A 21,805-nucleotide genomic window follows, 5' to 3' on the forward strand; every position below is an offset into this window, starting at 1 on the left:
TATATATATATAGAGATGACAAAGTTTGGGGTTCGGGGGAACATGTGTGCGTGTGTGTGTGTGTGTGTGTGTGTTTTCCCCATATAGGCATATTTTCAGGAACATTTGTCTTATTGTTTCCCCCCTTTTTAATTAATAACAGTGCACCATTTCACCAGGAACTGTGTTCTCTCATATACATCTTCTCAATGGTTCCCCCTCAGGGATGAAATGGGATAATGTGGATATGTCATTTTGCTTGGATGTCTCAGGATCCCTTTGCTCTCCCATGCTCTGGAGCTAAACACCCCTGTTCTCCCAGTGCTCAGCCTCTCCTGCTGTCAATACAATGATTCATACATCCACAGTCCGTTCACTCTTTCAACACACATTTATTGATCATCTTCTATGTGCCAGCAATGTTTTAGGGATACAGTGATAAGCACATAAGGACTTGTGGCATCTGCCTCCTTAGGCTTTCACTCTACTAGGGATATTAATCAAATATGTACATAAATAACTGCAAAATGTAAAAAAGAAACTCTGATGAACTGCTAGGAAAAGGTTCATGATATTATGAAAGCCTCAAATAGGGAGTCGTCCTCATCAGAGAAGCTTCTCTCAAGAAGTGATGACGGAGTGAAGGACAAATGAAAGTTAAAATAAGCTAGGAACAGAGGGGAGAAATGTCATTTCAGGAAGAGGATAGAGCATGAGTAAGGCCTTATGGCAGGAAGCAAAAGGAAACATGCCACATTGGAAGAACAGAAGGACGGTCAGTGTAGCTGGAGTTGAAAAAGCAAAGAGCGATACAGTGTAAGAAGAGCCTAGAGAGGAAGGAAAGAGTCCTACCGTTCAGGGGGGGAATGTTAGCATTAATTTGGATTTCAAATGCTTATGGAGAACATACCTTGGAAAGTAGCAGATCAAACTAAAGAGAAAGAAGGATTTTTGAGAGACCACGGCTTAAATTAGTAATTTGGGAATAGAAATGCTACATCAAGGTGAATAGGGAGTCAGTGACATGGAGACAGTTGTCAAAAATGACCAGGTCAAGGAACTGGCAGGCCAGGTGTTGGGTGGGTCATCTTATTGGACATTGAAATCACCCACAATTATGGCGAGGCTTGAGGTGGAAATGAAAACCGTAACTCAATGCCAGAGGCTTTGATAAATGTGGGTAAGTGACCGGGAGGTTACAAATAATTGAGAACTGACCATAGTTGCCATGGTTCTGTAACAACTTGTATAATTTCTCTGTGGGGAATTACATCTCCTAAAGGTTAATGCTGTGGCTGTTGCAACTGAGCATGATTACAGTATTTATTAGCTTTATATAGCCCTATAATCCCATGATTTAAGTACTTCTTAAGCATAGCAAAAAGTTGGAGAAGAATTTCATGGGAGGAGAATAAATAGGGAAAGCTAAGATACAAGTCTAGGAAGGCCCCCTGTGGTGACTTATGCCAAGAAAGTTGCAAAAATTTCCTCTGTAGGAGCTGAAGCATCAGCAAGGCCACGATTGCTTTGTGTAAGGTTGTGGTAACCATACTTTAGGAAGGGTCAGTTGGAAGTGGTGTGATGGACAGATTGGGAAAGGGAAGAAGACCAAAAGAGCACAGTTATGAGTCAACTACTGTTGTTGGGGTGAGGGCTGATTGGACTTTGAGTGAGATCAGTGGGCAAAGAAGGGAAGGAAAGTGTGGTATACAATATCTCAGGGGACTCACTTATCAGCCAGGCAAGCAATTAAGTACTACAGTGACTAGGAGAGAGAGAAAGCCATAGGCAGAAACCAGAAAATCAGGAAGAAGTTCATTTTGTGGAAGAATACACCTTACATTTCTAGTTCTGGAGAACATCAAGGGGAGGTATCCAGGTGATGACAAATGTAGGTGCTAAACTCCAGGGAAAGGTGGACCAGAAAAACCCCCGTTGTTAACCCCTAACCACAGATGCCCATCCTGGCCTCCTGTTTTTTTCTTTTCAGTCCACAAGAACTTCTCCCTTCACTTCCCCTGACTTCTTCCACTAATTCCTAGTTGCTTACAGCTTACTTCTGAAGACCGTGTCTCCTCAGCTCCCCGCTTTGTTGTTCTCTTCCCCAAACATTCTCTGGTTTCTTAGAAAGCCTCCTCTTTCTTGCTTGGTTCCTCTCATCTGTGTCCCCACAACCCTGATGTCTTGTCATGCTTCCCTCTTAACTATTTCCTCCCTCCAACTTTGGGCTTTAGAGGACAGGGACTCATTAAGTGGGTCTATGTATTTTTTCCTTTTCTGGTTCAGTAATAATTTGCTTAAGGAATTAGCTAATTAACAGGTTTATTTTAAGGGTTTTACATTTTGAAGCCTTCATTTAAGGAAAAAAGTAAATGGGATGAGGGTGCCTGGGTGGCTCAGTGGGTTAAGCCTCTGCCTTTGGCTCAGGTCATGATCTCAGTGTCCTGGGATTGAGCCCCATATAGGCGCTCTGCTTGGTGAGGAGCCTGCTTCCCCTTTTCTCTCTGTCTGCCTCTCTGCCTCCTTGTGATCTCTGTCAAATAAATAAATAAAATCTTTAAAAAAAAAATAAATGGGATGAAAATTCAAAATAAATCCATAATCCCAAATGTCACAGATGAATTTACAAAGTTTGGGAAGTTGTGCACATTTTCCCTATGGTCAAGTGCAGCTGGGCGGGCCCTGCTTTATTTTGTCCTCTTTCCTAATGCACTCTCTTATGAAGTGTGTAGAAACCTAATCAGAAAAAGCAACATTTATTCTTGGAAGTGGGGACAAACTTCTGTTTCTTGCTCTTCCTCTCTCACATTGTCTTTGAAAGTCTAAATGAGATTTAAATGTTCTGTATGAACTACTGGAATATGTATTTGCCTTCCAATAAAACTGGGTCTTTTAAATCCCAGATCTCCCATTTCAGCAATACCCCTCTCTGCATCTGCACAGCACAATGTCACAGGAGCACCCTGATTAGAAGGCATGTTAGTGGCTGACACTGCAGCTGGCTCACTCAGAGTAGAGAGGAAGAAGACTGAGTTTCGAGGTTGGGAATGGCATACATTTAATGGAAATTCCTAGAAAAGGGAGCCAGGGGAGCTCAAATAGGTAAGAGGAAACCTCAAAGGTAGTGTTGAAAAATCCAGGAGGAGAATTTGCAAATCTAAAGAGACGAAAAGTAGATTTCATAGTTGTCAAGGGCTGGGGTAGAGGGATACTGGGGGTGACCATTAATGGGTGCAGAGTTTTTGAGGAGATGATGAAAATAATCTGTAGTTAGTGGTAATGGTTGCACAACTTCGTGGACTTATCAAAAACCACTGCATTGTACATTTTAAAACAATTAAAAAAATAACAAAAAGAAATTGCAGGATGTGAAACATGGAAAACTAATCAAGCTAAGACAATAAAGGAAAAGATGAAGACTGATGGATTGATTGCCTGTATGGAATTTGGTGATTAGGAAGCCAGTGGTGGGCTTAAAGAGTTTAGTTTCAAAGAAATAGTCACTCCCATCTCTTCTTCTTTCTGCCCCATAAATATATAGTGTGTAAAGTTATTCCTTCATATACATTCATCTCTATTGGCAGAATGTCCGGTGGTTTTGCAAATTTAGGGATACGTTCAGTTTACATAAGCTAAAAGGATATTCCAGATGAGTTTTGGGAATTATGATTATGTGTGCTCCTGCTCAGTAGGACATAGCATAAGTGTCATTCTTCCTGTCCTTTGAAAACCAGATCTGTAGTGCAAAACCAAGTCAGTTCATATAGTCTTCATCTCAGATGTAATTTCCAATGACCCTAAATGGAGCAGGCATTACCTTCTTTGAATTCTGATAATAACTTCTAGTTGTATGGCTATTCTGCAAGTTATTTGCCCTGTCTTGCATCAGTTCATTGATGGAGTACTGCCGGCCCTATGACCTGCATAGGTCAACCGCATGTATTCTGTAGCCATATTTCCTTGATTTGTAAATTAAGGGTAATAAACCTTAATCTGAGCACCTCTTCTGAGAATATTATATGAGAGTGCTTTAAAATCTACTAAGCAAATGTAAATACATTTTTAATTGATTCCGTTGTAGAATTGAAGACAGTTAAATCCTTTGTTGCTTGTTAGCCTTAGACTGGTATAGGACTGACCCCCTTAATGCCTTGTATGTAGGATCACAGGCCTCGCATCCATGTATAGCTTGCTAAGGCCTGCCTTGCTCAATAGTAATTGGTTGAATTGAATACTGTTTAAATGAGAAAAATTTAGTGTCACACCATGATTGAATTCTCTCTTGTCTTCATCTTTCTTTGTTAATTTGTCTTATTCTGCTCTTCACGTAGGTTTCCCAAATGAGCCTGCTTCCATCATTGCCCTCAGCACCATTAAGGAATGGCTGGCCAAGAATCATCACGAGGTAGGAGGAACAACAAAATGAGCAAACATTTAAGATGGCCTCATTTGATCCTCAATTTCAAAAAAAGCAGAAAAATATATCCATAAATATCAAGTAAACATAATCATTGAGATGGACCATGCTTCATTAGGGTTATATGGGTGATTGAATATTTTCCTGTAATTAATTTTCTGAAGGGATTTTGGTGATTGGTTTTTGTGGTGAAGATAGGCAGAACGATCAGATTCACCTAGCCATGATCTCATTTTTACGTTAGGTTTTTAAGTCTCATTTTTTTCATGAAGTTATCTTTGTTGACATGGTGTACAGTCATTTTTTGGTATCCTGAGGTCTCATTATTTATAATTAATCATTTCCATAAAGTAACTTCTGAGTGTGAGATTAGAGTAAGCCTGGATAATTGATAGCTAAATTCCCATGATCAGGATTTTTTATGAAACTAAATGCTTCTCTCAGACTTTTCACCATGCCTCCTATTCTGCTTATTTAATAAAATCTTTAGGCTGTGTTTATTGATGAACAGAATTACTCAAGTTAACAAAGCAACAGAATAAGTAAAGACACTATGGAGGCTTAGATTTCAGTTTGGGCAACTAACTGATTGTAACAATAGGTTTCGAACGGTGCGCAGCCTTGTGTGTTTTCCTTCCGATTTTGTTTTTCTCCTCAGATATTCATGTGAGTGCTATAGAGAATATTGTCCCATTTAGGATAGACCATGAATTTAGCTTTCTTCTTGGGTAGGACATGGATTATTTAGAAATGTTTGGGTATGGAAACAGACAATGGGGAGTTTGCTATAAGAGTAGCTCTTGGTGCCTTCGTGTATTTAAAGAAACTGCAGTGTCATTTTCTGCTAGTGGTTATATTTTCAATATTTCTTAAGTAGATACAGAAATTGTTAAACTCCAGTAGAGGTAAAGACCACATGGCCAAACACCATTTCGGTGCTCGTTCTTTCTTCTCCTCTTACTATGAAAGATATATATAACTTAAATTTAGAGGATGACTATAATAACCACACAAAAAAGCAGAATTTTAAAAAATAGTTAAAATAGCCAGTTTACAAAACATTTCTTTAACATGTATTATTTTCACAACAATCTCATGAAATATCTAGGATAGGTATTGTTATTCTTATTCTCATTTAGAATCAAAAGGTTAAGTGACATTCTCAGGACTTCAGAGTCACAGAGCCAAGAGTCAGGCTCTGTCCTCCTGACTCTAGCAGCCATTCCTCCTTGGGGAGATCCTGAACCAGGGAGAGACGTTTAGTCCCTTTGAAAGTGGTATTTTAAATGTATCTCTTGGTTACAGTAAAAGTTCCTCACTTGGACCATCTGCTTAGCAAAAATGTAGAGTGTTCATGAATAAAAGTTGATAATGGAGCTTGTACATTGGTGTAAGCCCACTATTACTACTAATAATCCAAGGGTATTCCCTACTGATGGATTCACATGTGTCATATTGGTATGTGAGGGAAGTACACACATCCACCCCAAAATCATCAAAGAGATGATTATGAAGAACAAACACGTTTGTTATATTTACAGCTCATTGACAAATCCTATGATGGATTTTTTCTGGTTAAACTATTCAGAAGGTTATTTTCCATAGAAATGTGTTAACTTAGTGTTTCCCACTTAATGGTTTGTGCCTTGATCTTCTTGTTAGCTTACTCTTTGTCTTTGAGTCTGTTCCCTTGCTTTCATGTCTTTTTTTTTGCTCATTTCTGGGGTCTGTTGTATACAAATTTAGGCATTTTGGTTTGAGGAACTCAGTTATTGCCTTTTGACTTTTGACTTTTGCCTTGCCTATTGACTTTTAAGATGTTATGTGCTAATTCTTTTTTTAAAGACTTCTTGTTTCAACATGCTTAGGCTAGTTTAAATAAGTTAGTTTGAACAAATCAGGTTGTACTTAATAAATGAATGGTAAGTGGTAGGGCATAGATAAAAGCTATACAAATTTATTATCTTGCAATATTTTGATTTATTTTTTGCTCTGTTACGAAACAAGTAAAGTAGTTTAGGCACTGGTAAGTCCGTTGTCTCTTCACAGGAGTATGATTTTGACATTCTCATTGTTTAAGCTACTTATTCATTAATTCCATCATTTGACAAGCATTTACTGAATCTCACTAAGCACCAGAAACTTTTCTAGATATGAGGGATAGAATGCTGAAAAACAAAATCGTCTTCTTATGATATTCATAGTCTGGGAAAAGAGACATCAACAAATAAAGAAATAAGATAGTTCAGAGAGTACTTTGCAAAGTAAACCAGGATAATCTGATAGTGAGTTATTGGAGGATGTGGTTTTAGATCATTTAGAAAGGGCTCTGAGGATGTAATCTTGGGACAAAGATTTGTGTGATGGGAAGGGTAAGCCAACCATAAAGAGGTCTTGAGGAAGAACATTCAACATAGAAGGAACAGCAGTAGAACAACCCTGGTGGGAAAATGAGTTTACTGTTTGCAATTAATGGTAGAGCAATGCAACTGGAGTAGAGACATAAAAGAATGGCAAGAAACGAATTTAGACAAATAGGTAGGCGTCAAATCACAGAGTGTTGTGGTTCATGGAGAAACTTGGATTTTTATTCTAAGTCTAGTGGGAAGTTGTTGAGAGTTTGGGACAGGGAGTGGCATTATGAGATTTCACCTTTAAAATGACAACAGGCTGGCTGCTTCTTGGAAAAGGGACTTTTGAGAGACCTCAGAATAGAAAAGGGAAGACTGATGAAGAGGATCCTATAGTAAATCCAGGCAAGAGATGAGGATTCTTTGAAATACAGGAATGGTAGAAAAGGAGGTAACAGCATCAGGTTTAGAATATATTTTGACAATAGAGCCAGCAGGACCTGGGGATTATTTTAGAGTAGCCCAGCTCATGCTGCAGTTACAAACAAATCTTAGTGCCATAAAACAGCAAAGGTTTATTTTATTTATTTTTTTTTTTTGCTCACACTATTTATATGTATTGAGTCAGCAAAGGTCTCTGGCTTAGTCAGGAACCCAGGCTGACAGACACTCCACCATGTGAAATATCATCTATCACATGACAGGAAAAGATAGACAATCAAGTAATAGCTTTTAAATGCTTCTACAAAGGAAGGATGCATATAACTTTTTTCTCACATTTCGCTGTCCAAAGCAAGGCACCCAGGAGATAAGAAAATGAAATTCTCTCATATGTTTAGAAGAGAGGCAAATGGATATCAATGAACAGTAATGTCTATCATAGCTATAAATCGGATGTGGTATATGGGAAAAATGGGAGAGTCAAAAATAATAGCTAGGTTTTGACCTGAGCCCCTTGGTAAATATTGGTGCATTTACTAAGAAATTAGGTAGAGGAAAATGTTTAGATGAGAAACAGAAAAAAACAAAAAAAAAATTAAAAAATAATAATTGAATTACAGATAGTTAAGCCTGAGATGATCTTAGATATGCAATGAAGCTTTTCAATAGTAAGTTGGTTACTTGAGTCCAAAGCTCAAGAAAGAAGTCAGATGGAAGGACATGGTAAAATTGATCAGATTATCATAACTCTAACCCTGGGTTTGGATCTTAGTTTGAGATTAGCTGAATGAATTATATGAAAAAGAGTCTTGAAATTCAAGAGCTAAAACAAGATAGAGCAGGGTCTCATGAGTGACCAGAATTGTAAACTGTAAATCCACAGGAAAGCAAGAGAGTTCATTTACATTCTCTCTCAATCTCTTTCATATCTCTATTTCATTTATTTATTTAGTTGTTTGTTTGTTTGTTTGTTTATTTTTTGGCACATATTCTCCACTACCCATTCACCAGCTTAATATGGCCACATGATGACTGGGACCCACTCATGAGTCATGGAGTCCTGCTCAATGCAAAGGCAAGGCTGAGGTTGGTGAGCAAAGTTGCATCTTCTGGATCTTTCAGCTGGCTATATCCCCTGAAATTTCCCTCTCAAGAAATAGGGAATCCATGTAAATGTGAATTGTATCAGTGGTCATACTTCTCTCAGTCAGATAAGTATGCAATTCAGACTTCATGATTTTTGATCACTGATAATTGATGTTGTCATGTGATTAGCGAGCCTTCATATTTCACCACTTATTTACCCTCTGATTTCTAAACCATCAGGAAGGGACATTTCTATTTTTTTCAACAATAGTTGATTTGGTTCTATTTAATTACACAAATCGCCCCCACCCAGCCTGTGTGGCTGGGCATTTCCACATTCAGAGAGGCTTCTCTGGAGCACTTGGGACATGACTAGGGAAAATATATTCTGTCATCTACCATTGACTTGTTTTATTTATCCAAAATCTGAACTGTGAGGATGCTGCTATCACCACATATTTAGGGGGACTCAGGGACCTGAGGGAGCCCAGCTGAACAAAGAGTCAGTTGGCTCTGACTGCAGCAGCTCTAGAGGAAGAGATAGAGCAGTGCTTTAGAGCAAAAAGGAGAAATCTCAAGAGGATGTAATTGGGGCAGAAAAATGACTTACCAGGACTAAGAAACATAATGACTTCTTATTGAAAAATTGCAAAACAAAAAAGAATATTCCCTGCTAAGACTTGAATTATTGTTCTCAGAAAACCAGAGAGTTGAATTATCTTACAAAACAGAAATACAAAGAAATGGAAATCATGACTGAGGAGATAAGGCATGTGGCAGAGAGACCCGGGGATCAAGTGTGAGGTAGGCAAGGGATGAAGATTACCCACTGGCATTTTCAGTAAAATTAAGAATTAAGAACTTCTGAGTTCAGAAAAATCACAAGAAAAGAATATCAGAGTTCACTCTGAAACAAATGACAGCATGTGGCATGATAACCTTTCCATAAGTGCCCATTTTTCTCAAGTAGAAACTTTATTACAGAGACAAGCAAACAAAATAAGGGGCCGTTATGGAAATGAGCAGCAGAAATGCAGCCCAGACTCTCAACTTGGGGTGGCTGGTCCATGTTATCATCTGCAGTTTCATGCATTCCTCATTCTTCATGCAGTCTAAAAATATCATTCCTTGTGAAATAGTGATTTTCCCCCTCCGCAGCTCTGAGACACCCCTTTCATATCTGGAAGTTAGCTCAAGAAATGTTTTTACAGTGCCTATTCTATTGTTCCACCCCAGAGACCCATTTGGCATCTGACTATTGGTCTCTGGGGAAATGTACATATTTATAATTTTTTCCATAGAAAGCAGAAGAACAGGATGCCTTTCCTCTCTAAAAGCTACAAATGTCCTGATACTATATGAGAGATTTCCCCATTATGGAGGTCATGTTCAGTGATTTCAAATGCCCCAAAGGAACAAGCCTCCTGCAGCACAGAGGACCTGTGTTAGGTCTTCCGGGAAGTCGTCTTTGGGGGTAAAGCCTCTAAGATGAAGATTCTGAGATGGAAGATCGGTGGATTTTCTGGGTACTTTTAAATGTGGAAACACTAAAGTACTAATCGGGCTTCGGTTGTAGCATGGCACAAACCTAAACACACCTTATCCCCAGCAGTTAGAAAGCAGTGGAAAGATGGCAGAAGGATAGCATTCTGGGAGGCTCTAATTAAAACTGTGGCATGTGTAGATATACAGAGGGGAAGCTGTGGTCTACCTAAGACTAGGCCCCAGCTGTATCTCTGGAGATCTTTGAAGATGGTATTTCCCAGAAATCTTTACCATTCAACCACTCCATGGGAAGTTCCTCATCTCCCTCCTCATGCTGACAGACCCCTCCTCCACAAGCAGACCCTTTTATTCTGGGGTGGGAACAAGTCAATGGAGGAGTCTTTCATTCATCTTTGAAGGCCCTGAGGGGCACCTGGTGTGACTTAGATATCACTGGCAGGGAAGAACCCAGCTCTGCAGTTTCAAAAACAAAATCAGTTCTCTTCTCTGTAGGAGGAAGGTGAAAATTTTCTCTCATTGCATGCAGAGTTTGGCCCTCTGCCTAAAATATAGTATTTTTTTACTGTGCTGTTAGCACAAACAGATTGTTATTCAAAATGTTAAATATCATCTACGTGTCATTTAAATTGTTAATGCTGTGCCTTTTGAGAGAAACTTGATACTTGTGGTATTGCTGTTTATCCTTTTAAGCATTATGTCTACAGATGTGGCAGGGCATCATGAGATGTTGTGTGTATGTGGCAGTGTTCCATTGAGGCAGATATCTTACTCTACAGCTTGTTGCTAGCCATGCTCCCAGACCTTATCCTGTGAGCTCTAGACCTCAAGGTCAACAGATAGTAACCAGAGAACAAAACTGTCTTAAGCAGTTTGAGAGAGGAGAACAAAGCTGGAGGTTATCACAATTCCAGATTTCAAGATATCCTACAGAGCTGTAGTAATTAAAATAGTATGGTACTGGCACAAAAATAGACACATAGATCAGTGGGACAGATTAGAGTCCAGAAATGAGCCCACACTTACATAGTCAAGTTAATCTATGACAAAGGAGGAAAGATTATACAATGGGGAAAAGACTGTATTTTAAATAAACAATGCAGGAAAACTGGACAGCTAGATGCAAAAGAATGAAACTGGATCGCTTTCTAACACCAGACACAAAAATAAACTCAAAATGGGTTAAAAATCTAAAGTGAGACCTGAAACCATAAAATCCCTAGAAGAGAACACAGCAGTAATTTCTTTGATGTTGGCTATAGCAACATTTTTCTAGATACGTCTCCTAAGGCAAAGGAAACAAAAACAAAAATAAACTATTGTGACTACATCAAAATAAAAAGCTTTCACACAGTGAAGGAAACAACCAACAAAACAGAAAGGCAATCTACTGATTGGTAATATGATATATGATATATACATGATATATCTGATAAAGGGTTAATATACAAAATATGTAAAGAACTTATACAACTCACTACTAAATCCCCCCACAAATAATCTGATTTAAAATGGGCAGAGGATCTCAATAGACAGTTTTCCAAAGAAGACAAACAACTGGCCAATAAGCATGTGAAAAGATGATCAACATCACTAATCATCAGGGAAATACAAATCAAAACCATAATGAGGTATCACCTCACACCTGTCAGAATGGCTAAAATAAAAAACACAGGAAAAACTGTTGGCAAGGATGTAGAAAAAAAAATGCTTGTGCACTTTTGGTAGCAGTATAAATTGATGCAGCCACTGTGGAAAACAACATGGAGATTCCCCCCCAAAATAACAGTAGAATACCATATGATTCAATAATTCTACTGCAGGGTATTTACCCAATGAAAACAAAAACACTAATTTGAAAAGGTATATGCACCTCTATGTCTACTGTAGCATTATTTGCAATAGTCAAGATATAAAAGAGACCCAAGTGCCCATCAATAGATAAATGGAAAAAAAAGATGTGAGAGAGTTATATGTGATATATATTATATTATATAGGATATGTTATATATGATATATAGGATATATTATATCATATATATATGTGTGTATATATAAAATCGCAGAGCCATAAAAAGGATGAGATCTTGCCATTTGTGACAATATGATAGACCTAGAGTTTATGCTAAGTCAAATAAGTCAGACCAAGAAAGACCAATACCATAAGGTATCACTATATGTGGAACCTAAGAAACAAAACAATAAATACACAAAAAGCAGAATCAGACCTACGAATACAGAGAACAAACTGATGTTGGCTGCCAGAGGAGAAGGGGGTAAGGGGATAGACAAGATGGGTGAAGGAGAGTGGAAGGTACAGGCTTCCAGTTATGGAATGAACAAGTCACAAGAACCAAAGGCAAACATAGGAAATATATTCAATTATTTTGTAATAGCATCTTAGGATGGCAGATGGTAGCCACACTCATGTTGAGCACAGTGTAACATACAGAGAAGCTGAATCACTGTGTTGTACACCTGAAACTAATGTAACATTTTGTGCCCACTATAGTCATAGAACAATGTTAAAAATACATAAGCAAATACTGTGTCATTTAAAAGAAAACAAAAACAAAACAAAAATTAGTTTTCAGCACATATTTGTTGCCCTTTAAAAGTAAAGATACTGGTTTCTGCTGAGTAGAAGCAGTGACACGGCCCCCTCCTCTGCCTTCCAACATTCCGACCAACAGCCACAAAGTAGCAAGAAAGGTAAATCAATTCTTCTACTCCAGAAAACAGAATTGGGAATCCATTGCAGAAGTGCACGTTCAACCTCTGGAAAGGTTCAAATGCCACTCTCATGGTAATGGGACAAGATCAGGGACATGGCCACTTATTTCCTCATCATGGATCACAAAGAAACCGTCACATTTAGCTCTGGTGCCAAGACTATTTTTTCCCCTTCTTGGCAGAGGTCTTTGAACATATGCAGTGTTAAAAATTGTCACTTTTATTTCAGAATCACATTATGGACCACCAAAAAAACCCCAGTGTGGGGCCTGGCTTATGTCACTGACACAAAACACCTTAGGATCTTTCTTCAAAGGTGGACTTAAATAAAACATGAAATGATGCTTCCATTTCTAAGGAGAAAATTACATCCCTCACCCCAAGTTTCAATTCCTGTGGTCGATTCTTTACAGAAGTGCAATACACATAACATACCATCCTTCTGTTCTATATAACATGGGGGTGTGGTTAACATCCAGAGATCTGAAAGCAGCAAATGCAGTGCTCAGTGTTTTCCCTGGGGAATGTCTTTTTAGGTCTATAAAACATTATTTAGGTATGTATGCTGGTCTTAGTTGTTGGTGTGATATAATGTTAAAATATGTGTGTTTGGAAAAATAAATTCCATCTTAAAATATTCAGGTTCTGTGTAAGAACGTGGCTATGGCAATAATAATAATCACCCTTAAAAAATAATCATCATCCTAATACGCTACTATAAAACTGTATCCTTTGCCTAGCCCAGGCATGATCTTTAGGTGGAAACCATGATGCTCATTGGCTGTGACATAATTGAAGAAAATTATTCCCAGACTTTGCACATATGCCATGCTCCTTCCACTCTTCAAAACCCCCATGACTTACAGTTTGTTTTCTCTCTACATCCCATCAATTTGTATTCCTGCCTTCCTCCTTCCCTTCTTTCCTTCCTTCTTTCTTCCCTACCCTTTTTCCCCCTTCTCTTTTACACACACACTCACACACACACACACACACACACACACACACACACACACACACTTTCCCATTCTCAGATAGTCTTTGTTGAGATTTGCCCGAAGCAGTTACATCAGTAGTCAGAGGTGAGTTTTATCTCCTTATCTTATGAACCCCGGTCCCCATTGTTGGAGTGAAAGTCATGACCCAAGGAAGCTTCTGCCTTTCTTGGTGGGAGTGGTCAAGTGCTTGGTGTCACAATAGATCACCCCACGTTAAAGCTTGCCAGATGGGAAAATCCACTTACCTCTCCATCCCTGCACTGCTTTAGCATCTATTCACAGCAGTCCTGCCCCAGTTCTTAGAGCCAGAAATTAGAGAGCCCTACTATTACCTTCATAACCCCATTCCCATCATTAAGAAGCAAAATATATGATACAATATGTATTTTTGTTACTTTAGTTAGTGAGCCTACTTCCAGTTAGCCAGTGTGCTTGGGGTACAGCGGGTTTTCATCAAAAACTTTTAGGCATTGAGGCAATATTTCCCAAGTACCTTTTCCCTAGTCTTATTTTGTATAGAGAGCTCTGTAAAGTATAATGGTATTTTTCATCCCCAGCAGGGGATGTCTGGATGATCAGGGTCCCAGAGTGCCCTAGTGACACCAACCGACAATCCCATGTAGTTCAGGGTGACTTGTTGACTTCTGTACTGCATATAATAAACATATGTTCTCTTCTGCCAGCCATCCTTAGCCCAGCACAGTGTCCGTGATGGTCCTGTTACTTTCAGATAAATATACCCAGCCTTGGCGGGGGTATTATTTAAATAGGTGTGGCAATTTCATATGTGTACTGCTGCTGGACCTGGGACTCTAGAAAGAATTCTAGGAGATGTAAAGTAAGTATGTGAAATAGCTACAGAGAGAAGAAAAGCAGTATTTTTCTGGCTCCTGATGTATCCCATGGCCTGGGTTTGGGACACACATTATTACCTGTTTCTGTAACACATCCTCTTACATCTTCAGAAAACTTTTTTTCAGGAGAGGTGTTTTGATCTTTAATTTTATATATGTGGTATTGAAGTTCAAGGAAAAGGAAATTCCTGAGGTCAACTAATTGCGTATTTTCATGTTCTTATAATTCTGTTTCTGTGGCCAGTGGTGTTACTCCAAAATTGGAAATTTTACCCAAATTTGGCCATCTGAAGTACATTTGTGGGGATGGAACCCAAAGTAGTCTGATTAGTTTTTTCTCTGGACATTTTTGCAAGGTGGAGTTGGGCAAGGAAAATAAAAGCTACTTTGGTGGTGACCTTGAGAAATCTGGGGGCACAGGAGCCACCAGTGGCCATGTTCCCTGCCATCTTGTGGAGCAAGGAAGGCCCTGCTTTAGGAGGGTATTTTGCTGAAGATGTCATTGATTTTTGGGCAGTTGGCAAAGTCATAAAGCCTATCTGCCAGCTAGACTAGGGCAAAATATTATATTTTAGCAAAACAGAATGACCTCCCATTTTTAGTTTTAACAACTCAAGCTAATAATTCTCAGCTAGAAGAAAGAGAGGGTTGAAAATCATTTGGAAGGTGTTTCCCTCCCCAAACTACCTGTGTTAAGTAATTCTCTTTCAGAGAACCCTGCTATGTTGAATCACTGCTTTTGATGGAAGTATTCCAGAGTTCCTTCAAATATGTTGGATTGGAAAAAATAATTTAGAGTCACTGTTAATAGGAAAGTGAGTAATACCTCTTTTAAAAATCCAGTCTTTCAATATCTATTTTCATGCAGGGGCAAATCAAAATTTTATCTTTTTATTTATTTACTTACTAACTTACTAATGGCTAACCTGAAAGTAGAAAATATGTAATTTTTAATGGAGCCAGTACTGAATGAAAGCCAAGAATAAGTAGCACAGCATAGTCGTTTAAAAGAGAATGGATCCCTTTGCAAAAGATAGCTTGGATGTCTTTGAGATGATGGGACAGCTTCCAAGCCTACAAGATTGTATCAGTGAGGCCACAATGTAAAAGTAGCTCAGATCCTCTTCCACACATCCAAGATGGGAATTATGGTGCCTGGAAGCTGGGTGGGAAGAGGCAGGGTGTAGTTCACCACTGCCTATTATTATCCTAAAGAAGAAGCTTAATGTGAGATTAGAACATTGAGTTAAAAGTCAGAAAATTTGGGCTATAATCAGCTTCTTTCACTGTGTTGTATAACCTTGGACAATTCACTCCACAGGCCATGGCTCTTCCAGCTATAGAATTCACCACCATCAGGGTTGTCTTCTGGTGCAACCCCACTGATGCAGCTGGTTACGCCTTTGCCCAGGTCATCATAGTACAATCAGACCAATAGAAACCTTTGTTCTAGGCCCTTCAGGTGACATACATATGCTGCCTTGATGTCTTTAAGATGGTCCCCAACTTCCATATGGGTATATCCTTAAGGTAAATATTAACCTTGACCCATTTTGTGTAGGAGGAGGAGGGCCCCCATGTTGCTTTTCTGTAAATGATTTGGGTTATATGGTTGTTTCAAAATAGCCAACCTTTAAAACTTCTTATGAAATTAAATCTGCTGATTATCCAAATGATGTGACATTTTTATAAATGGGAAATAAACCTTTGAGCATGTGGCTAGATCCACATCTGACAAAGAGATAAAAATGACACTGAGAGGTCTACTGAAGGATGTTCTATAGCTGAAAGCATGTGTCTTCCTTCTTCCCAGGTAGGAGGGGAAAAAAAATAGCCTTTGTCCTGTCCTCCACTTTAATTGAGTAGGGTGCAAGTGCTGCTGTAATTGAATGAAAAATCAGTAGTCTTGCCACTGCCATCCAGCTCAACTTAAGGAAGAACAAAAAAGACACTTATTTTAGTGGAATTAAATGATTTGCCCCTAAGAGGCAATGTTCTCAGTCAGGCCTCCGTTTTTGATGGAAACTGTTGCTATAGTGTAATAGCCTTTTCCCTGTTTCTCCAACTGTGTTTGGGCATAGAGGTGGCCTCTATGGAAACTGGACCTCCTTTGATAATGACACTCCTACTTCCTATGTTAAGAAACATGGGTTGGTCTGGCAAAGCCATAATTTATCCAATCTCTTTGGCTCTTCAACAGAAAACATACTAGAAAAAGCTTCATAGGAGTTTGGACATACATCAGTTTAATTATGTATAAAAGCTGCATTGGAGGAGCTGGAGTGTGAGTCCACTAAAAGAAGGATTTGTATCATGCCCCTCTCAATCAGATCACATTCTACTCATTTCTATTCATGAACTCCCTCAAAGTCCCACCATACGGGAACTTGTCAAGAAGTTGAGAGAAGTAAGACTTAGTGTCTTCATGCCATGCCAGGCAGCCTCAACAATTAGTGAGGAAACTGTTCCTTTATATGAAGCAGGACTAGAAGGACTTGGAGGATTTTTATTTCCCTAAACCTATGGTGAATCCAAGTTACTAGAACCTCGTCAGAATGAGATGTTCACATCTGAAGGTCTCGGGCAAGGCAGAGGGAGCTCCAGGTAGATCCTGAACTATGGACCTTAGACTTGACTGTGCAGCAAAGGTACAACCACCTGGCATGTGACCAATGGGCATCTGGACTAGTGATGTTCAGTAGTGGGGAAGTGCTATCTGCATATAGAGCTTCCATTATGTGCCCTCTGTAAAAGATACAGATAAGGAGAGAAATTTGAAATGATGCAATTTATTTTCAGTGTCACAATCAACGTTTGTGTGAGATAAGACGTATGAGTTCATTTTTTCCCCCACTTGGTCTAAATTCTCATGTGTTCCTAGCTTCTTTCTGCATTGGTGTGATGCTAGTACATACAACTTTCTGCCCTTATTTCTCTGATAGTGCTCCGAAATATTAGACATATACTTAATCTTTTGCTCAGAGGTAACTTTAAAACACACACACACACACACACACACACCCTTCTGCAATCTCTATTAAATCTGAAAGAAAAAAATGGGCTTTTTTGGGACCTAAGAGATGCCTCAGTTTTCAACATAGAGTCTTTTTAAAGAAGTTTAAGGAATAATTCTGCCCTTGTAAAATTTTCACTTTATGAGTGGACTTTAGAAGCATAAGGATAACACAACTACATTTATTTTGCAACATAGACATTGGCTGTCTCTAACCAGCATATCTTCCCTTCATCTGGGCTGTTATTTTTTTTTTCTCTGTTATTGGACTGGAAAGTTCCCCTAATGACCCAGGCATTGATGAACTTTTGTGTGAGACACTAGCCTGGGAATTGAGGAGATTGTAGGAGATGTTACAACCATTCTCGGACTGTTCCTCCTCTGTAAAATAAGGAGAAAAATCACCTGGGAAATGATTGAATCAGACAGCAGAACCATACCTTAAATCTACTGCATTGGAATATCAGAGAGGTCAATAGTCTGTATTTTAAAAATTTTTCCAGCAAGTGGTTGAGGATGATTAGATCAGTTACTTTTAAGGATCTTTTCCAGCTAGATCATACTAAGGTTCAAGGTCATAATTATTCTCTTCAGTGTGGGAAAAGACCTACCAAGTGAGAACTCAAAGAGTAAATTCCCCTTCTCAACCAATAACCAGCCTTCCAATGAAGGATTAGGAGCCTTGCAGGGCTGCCCTTGTCTAGAAAGTTCCAGAGTGATCACCAAAGCCTTCCTACTGATGAGCATTTGTTTCTTCACCTCCATAATCCCTTTTGACATGAGTAAATAATGAGTTTGATGATGTCTACATATAACATGTAACCTCAGCTCACATGAAATATCCATGGGAGTTCTAGTCAGTCTTCTGTGATTCTCTTTACGTAGTGGGAGCCTGTTTCTCTCTTTTGAAAACATTTTCATATATTTCCTATGTCCTGTAATCATTGTCTCTGGATACGTGCTCGGATGCATCCATGTGTGAGATGTATTTGATAAATTAGTAAAAATCATCAGCATATACAACTGAATCATTATTTGAGTAATTATTGTAGTCAGATTGTAAAAGAAAGACAACAGTTTTATCTTTCAGATCTTGTGGAATTATTTTGTTCCTGAAAAACCTTTGGAGAATAAAGTACTGTATCACATGAAGAAAGTTCTCCCTGGGCATAAGAGCACCATTTAGCATGGCTGCAAGAGATGATTTTCTGATTGGTATCTTGTTTTCCTTCATGGGAGCCTGTTTACAGCACCCACTTGTGGATCGGTCCCTGGATATGCAGATACGTGTCACCCACAATGTTTCCAGAATCTCTTGCTACTAACAAAATTAACCTCCTTCAAGGAACTGGTACCACCATGCTTAAGTTTGTTGCTGAAAATACAACCACCTCAACATCTTCTGCTGTCCAGAATTTTACTCTGAAAACAATTAGAGCATGATGGGCTATGTGTTTGACAGTCCAAATTGAGCTACAAATGACCTGACTGTGCTTCAGCTAAGCACAGGGCAGCTTAGGAATGTATTAAGTTGAGTAATCATCTCATGTGTTTTTCCCCTGGGTTCAGTGACATCTACAAAGTTCATTTTTTAAAGAAGTTTTTCTCTTTACAAATTTAAACTCAAGGGAAATAGGATCCATATGTTCCTGATTCATTTGCACTAACTCATCAAAATGTTCTTTTCTTTATGAGTTATTGGATGTCTACAGAGGATTTTGACTGCTTTTTTATAAGTTCTTTTAAGCCTTTCTGTCTAGAGGCAGGAAATGGCCATTTGCCAGCAGGGAATGAGCCCCCCCAGATAGTCACGTTCTGTTCAGGAGGCAAAGGAAAAAGAATATTCATATTCCCTACTTTCTAAGTGCAGTCAGCAAATGGTTTTCTTTAGAGGGCAGGGATAAATGTATACTCTGGAACGTATTAGTAGATTTATGGAAGATGTAATTAAAGAGATTCCATAAGGGGGCTGCAGCAGGAATGGGATTTAAGTTGCCCCTTCACCAAGACCTTACCTGTGAATCTCTTAGAGCAGTTGGTTTACCCAGCAGCATAGAGCCTTGAACTAAGGGAAATGTGAAACATTTATAGTGCACATAGCAGAGGTTATAGGTGTGTGTGTGTGTGTGTGTGTGTGTGTATGTTTTATAGACAGAGATTAATTTATTCAAACTCTGTTCTACACCGCATTTTGTACTTCTACTTCTACATACTGAATTCAGCAGAGCTACTGTTGAGGATCAGAAATCATGGGGCATACTGCTCCATGACAAATGAAAGCAAACATCTCGTTGGCCTATCCTATGGAGATGCTGAGTGCTTCCTTTGGGTCAGTGCCTCACTTGGATGACCTCACTTAATTAATATGATAATCCCATGCAGTAGTCATTGTAATCATTCCCATTTTATGAGTAAGGACAATGAGACTTAGAAATATTAAGTAAATAAAGTTTTTTAAAGACCACACAGCAAATAAATGGCAGAATTGGAACTTTAACTCAGGATTCCAAGTTCATAATCATGATCTTCAAAAGTGACCTGTATTTATACCCTAATAATGCAAATAGACTACTATATCAGAGATATCTTTCCAGTGCTTACAAATCACATGATAGCCTAATTCCAATTTCTTCGGCCCTGATTCCGTTGTATCTTCTATGCTGTTGCTCATGTGACTTATATAGAGTTGCTTGTTAATTTTTCTGCGAAACCAAGGTTTTATGAATCCAAGTTTGGATTTTCTTTTGTTTTTGTTTTCTTTTTTTTTTTTTTAAAGATTTTATTTATTTGACAGAGAGAGAGATCACAAGTAGAGAAAGAGAGAGAGAGAGAAAGGAGGAGGCAGGCTCCCTGCCTAGCAGAGAGCCCGATGTGGGACTTGATCCCAGAACCCTGAGATCAGGACCTGAGCTGAAGGCAGAGGCTTAACCCACTGAGCCACCCAGACAGCCTGTTTTTGTTTTCTTGACCCCAGAACAGTGTCATGCCCAAAGTCATCACAAGTTGGATGAGAGATTTAACAGATTGGACTTTTATTAGCTGACCTGCATATCTTATAGTTTCCTAAGACTTCCATGTGATTACAGTTAGAGCTGAACAACCTGTTGGTTCAGATCAACCATTTCTGAACCCTGGATATTGCCATGGACTAATTTGCTACCTCTTACCAAGTGATAAACAAGTTCAGGAACATTTGAAATCTCGCTGAGGGTAGGTAAGCCCTGATATGGCTCTAGTTCTTAGGGATCCCTGTCTTTGTTTGGAGCATATGCTTCTTGAGATGACAGATTTCTTTACTTACTTCTATCATGTCTGTTCAAATATTGCATCTCCAATGAATTCTTTCCTCCCTTCTCCATGTAGACATGTAAGTATCACTGCTTTCAATGTGGTGTGGATGTAGCTATTAGCTTTCCCACTGACTCAAGCAAGGACAGGGAATGTGTAATTTCACCCAGGTGTGTGTGTTTAATTCACAGGGCTAGGAAAATAGAAAGCCTTAAGAAGAAGGTATTGACTGAATTAATGTTTGACATTGTTGGAGTTGAGCATGCATGAAGCCAGTACATCTGTCTCATACAGACCGTTGTGGTGTCAAATGTTAAACATGCTAAATAGGTCATTGTCTGTATTTCAGTAGATTTCAAATTAAGATTCAAGCCCTGAGCTCCATTCCCAACCCCAAATAAATTCAGGTACTAGAAACCAGCCTTAGCCTGCAGAGCTCCAACCAGGTCCCAGATGTGACCCAGGACTGGGGGAGATTCTACCATACTCCTTCCTCTGTGTATGGATGGACAGCAGTGTGTTGGGGTTAGGCAGCTGTCAGGTATTGTCCTAAAATGGAAAACTTATTCTGGGAACAAACTAGAGACAGTGAATATTCCTAGAAGTTCATCTTGCCTGAAGGTCATCTTACCTGTTGATCTATGGCTGGTCTGTACAATGCTTAACTTCTGCCTACCTGGCATTTTCTTTCCTTGAAGAGGCTCCTGTGGTTTTAAACATAAGGGAGACTTGGTGTCTTTAGGTAACCACATTATTATTATTTTTTTTTTCAAATCAATCTACCTTTATTTACTTATTTTTAAAGATTTATTTATTTATTTAAGAGAGAGAGGAAACGCAAGCAGGGGAAGGGGCAGAGAGAGAGGAAAAGAGAAATAATCCTCAGGCAGACTCCCCGCTGGATCCCAGGACCCTGACATCATGACTTGAGGTGAAATCAAGAGTTGGACAGCTAACCGACTGAGTCACCGAGGCACCCCTTAATCTATGTTTAAATTATTTTGTTTTAATTTCCCTGGTGGCATCAATATTTCCATTTCCTCTTCTAAAGTCTGAGACTAACATTTTTAAAGTGTTTTGTATTTCCACACATAATCCCTTTCAGAAAGGAAAGGATGTTCTTCAGAGAAATTTGGTCATGT

At 38.9% G+C, this 21,805-nt stretch overlaps 1 protein-coding gene across 1 annotated transcript in view; it reads left to right on the forward strand.

The window, feature by feature from the left end:
- The window catches only part of MACROD2 (mono-ADP ribosylhydrolase 2), a 1,923,023-nt gene that overhangs the window by 1,427,332 nt on the left and 473,886 nt on the right, over window positions 1–21,805 (forward strand). The window contains exon 8 of the mRNA XM_032859215.1: window positions 4,311–4,384. Within this exon, the coding sequence (XP_032715106.1) occupies window positions 4,311–4,384 (74 nt within the window). The remainder of the gene's footprint in view (window positions 1–4,310; window positions 4,385–21,805) is intronic.

This window comes from Lontra canadensis, unplaced genomic scaffold, assembly GCF_010015895.1.
Source record: "Lontra canadensis isolate GAN:19392208 unplaced genomic scaffold, GSC_riverotter_1.0 scaffold16, whole genome shotgun sequence".
Taxonomy (NCBI): domain Eukaryota; kingdom Metazoa; phylum Chordata; class Mammalia; order Carnivora; family Mustelidae; genus Lontra; species Lontra canadensis.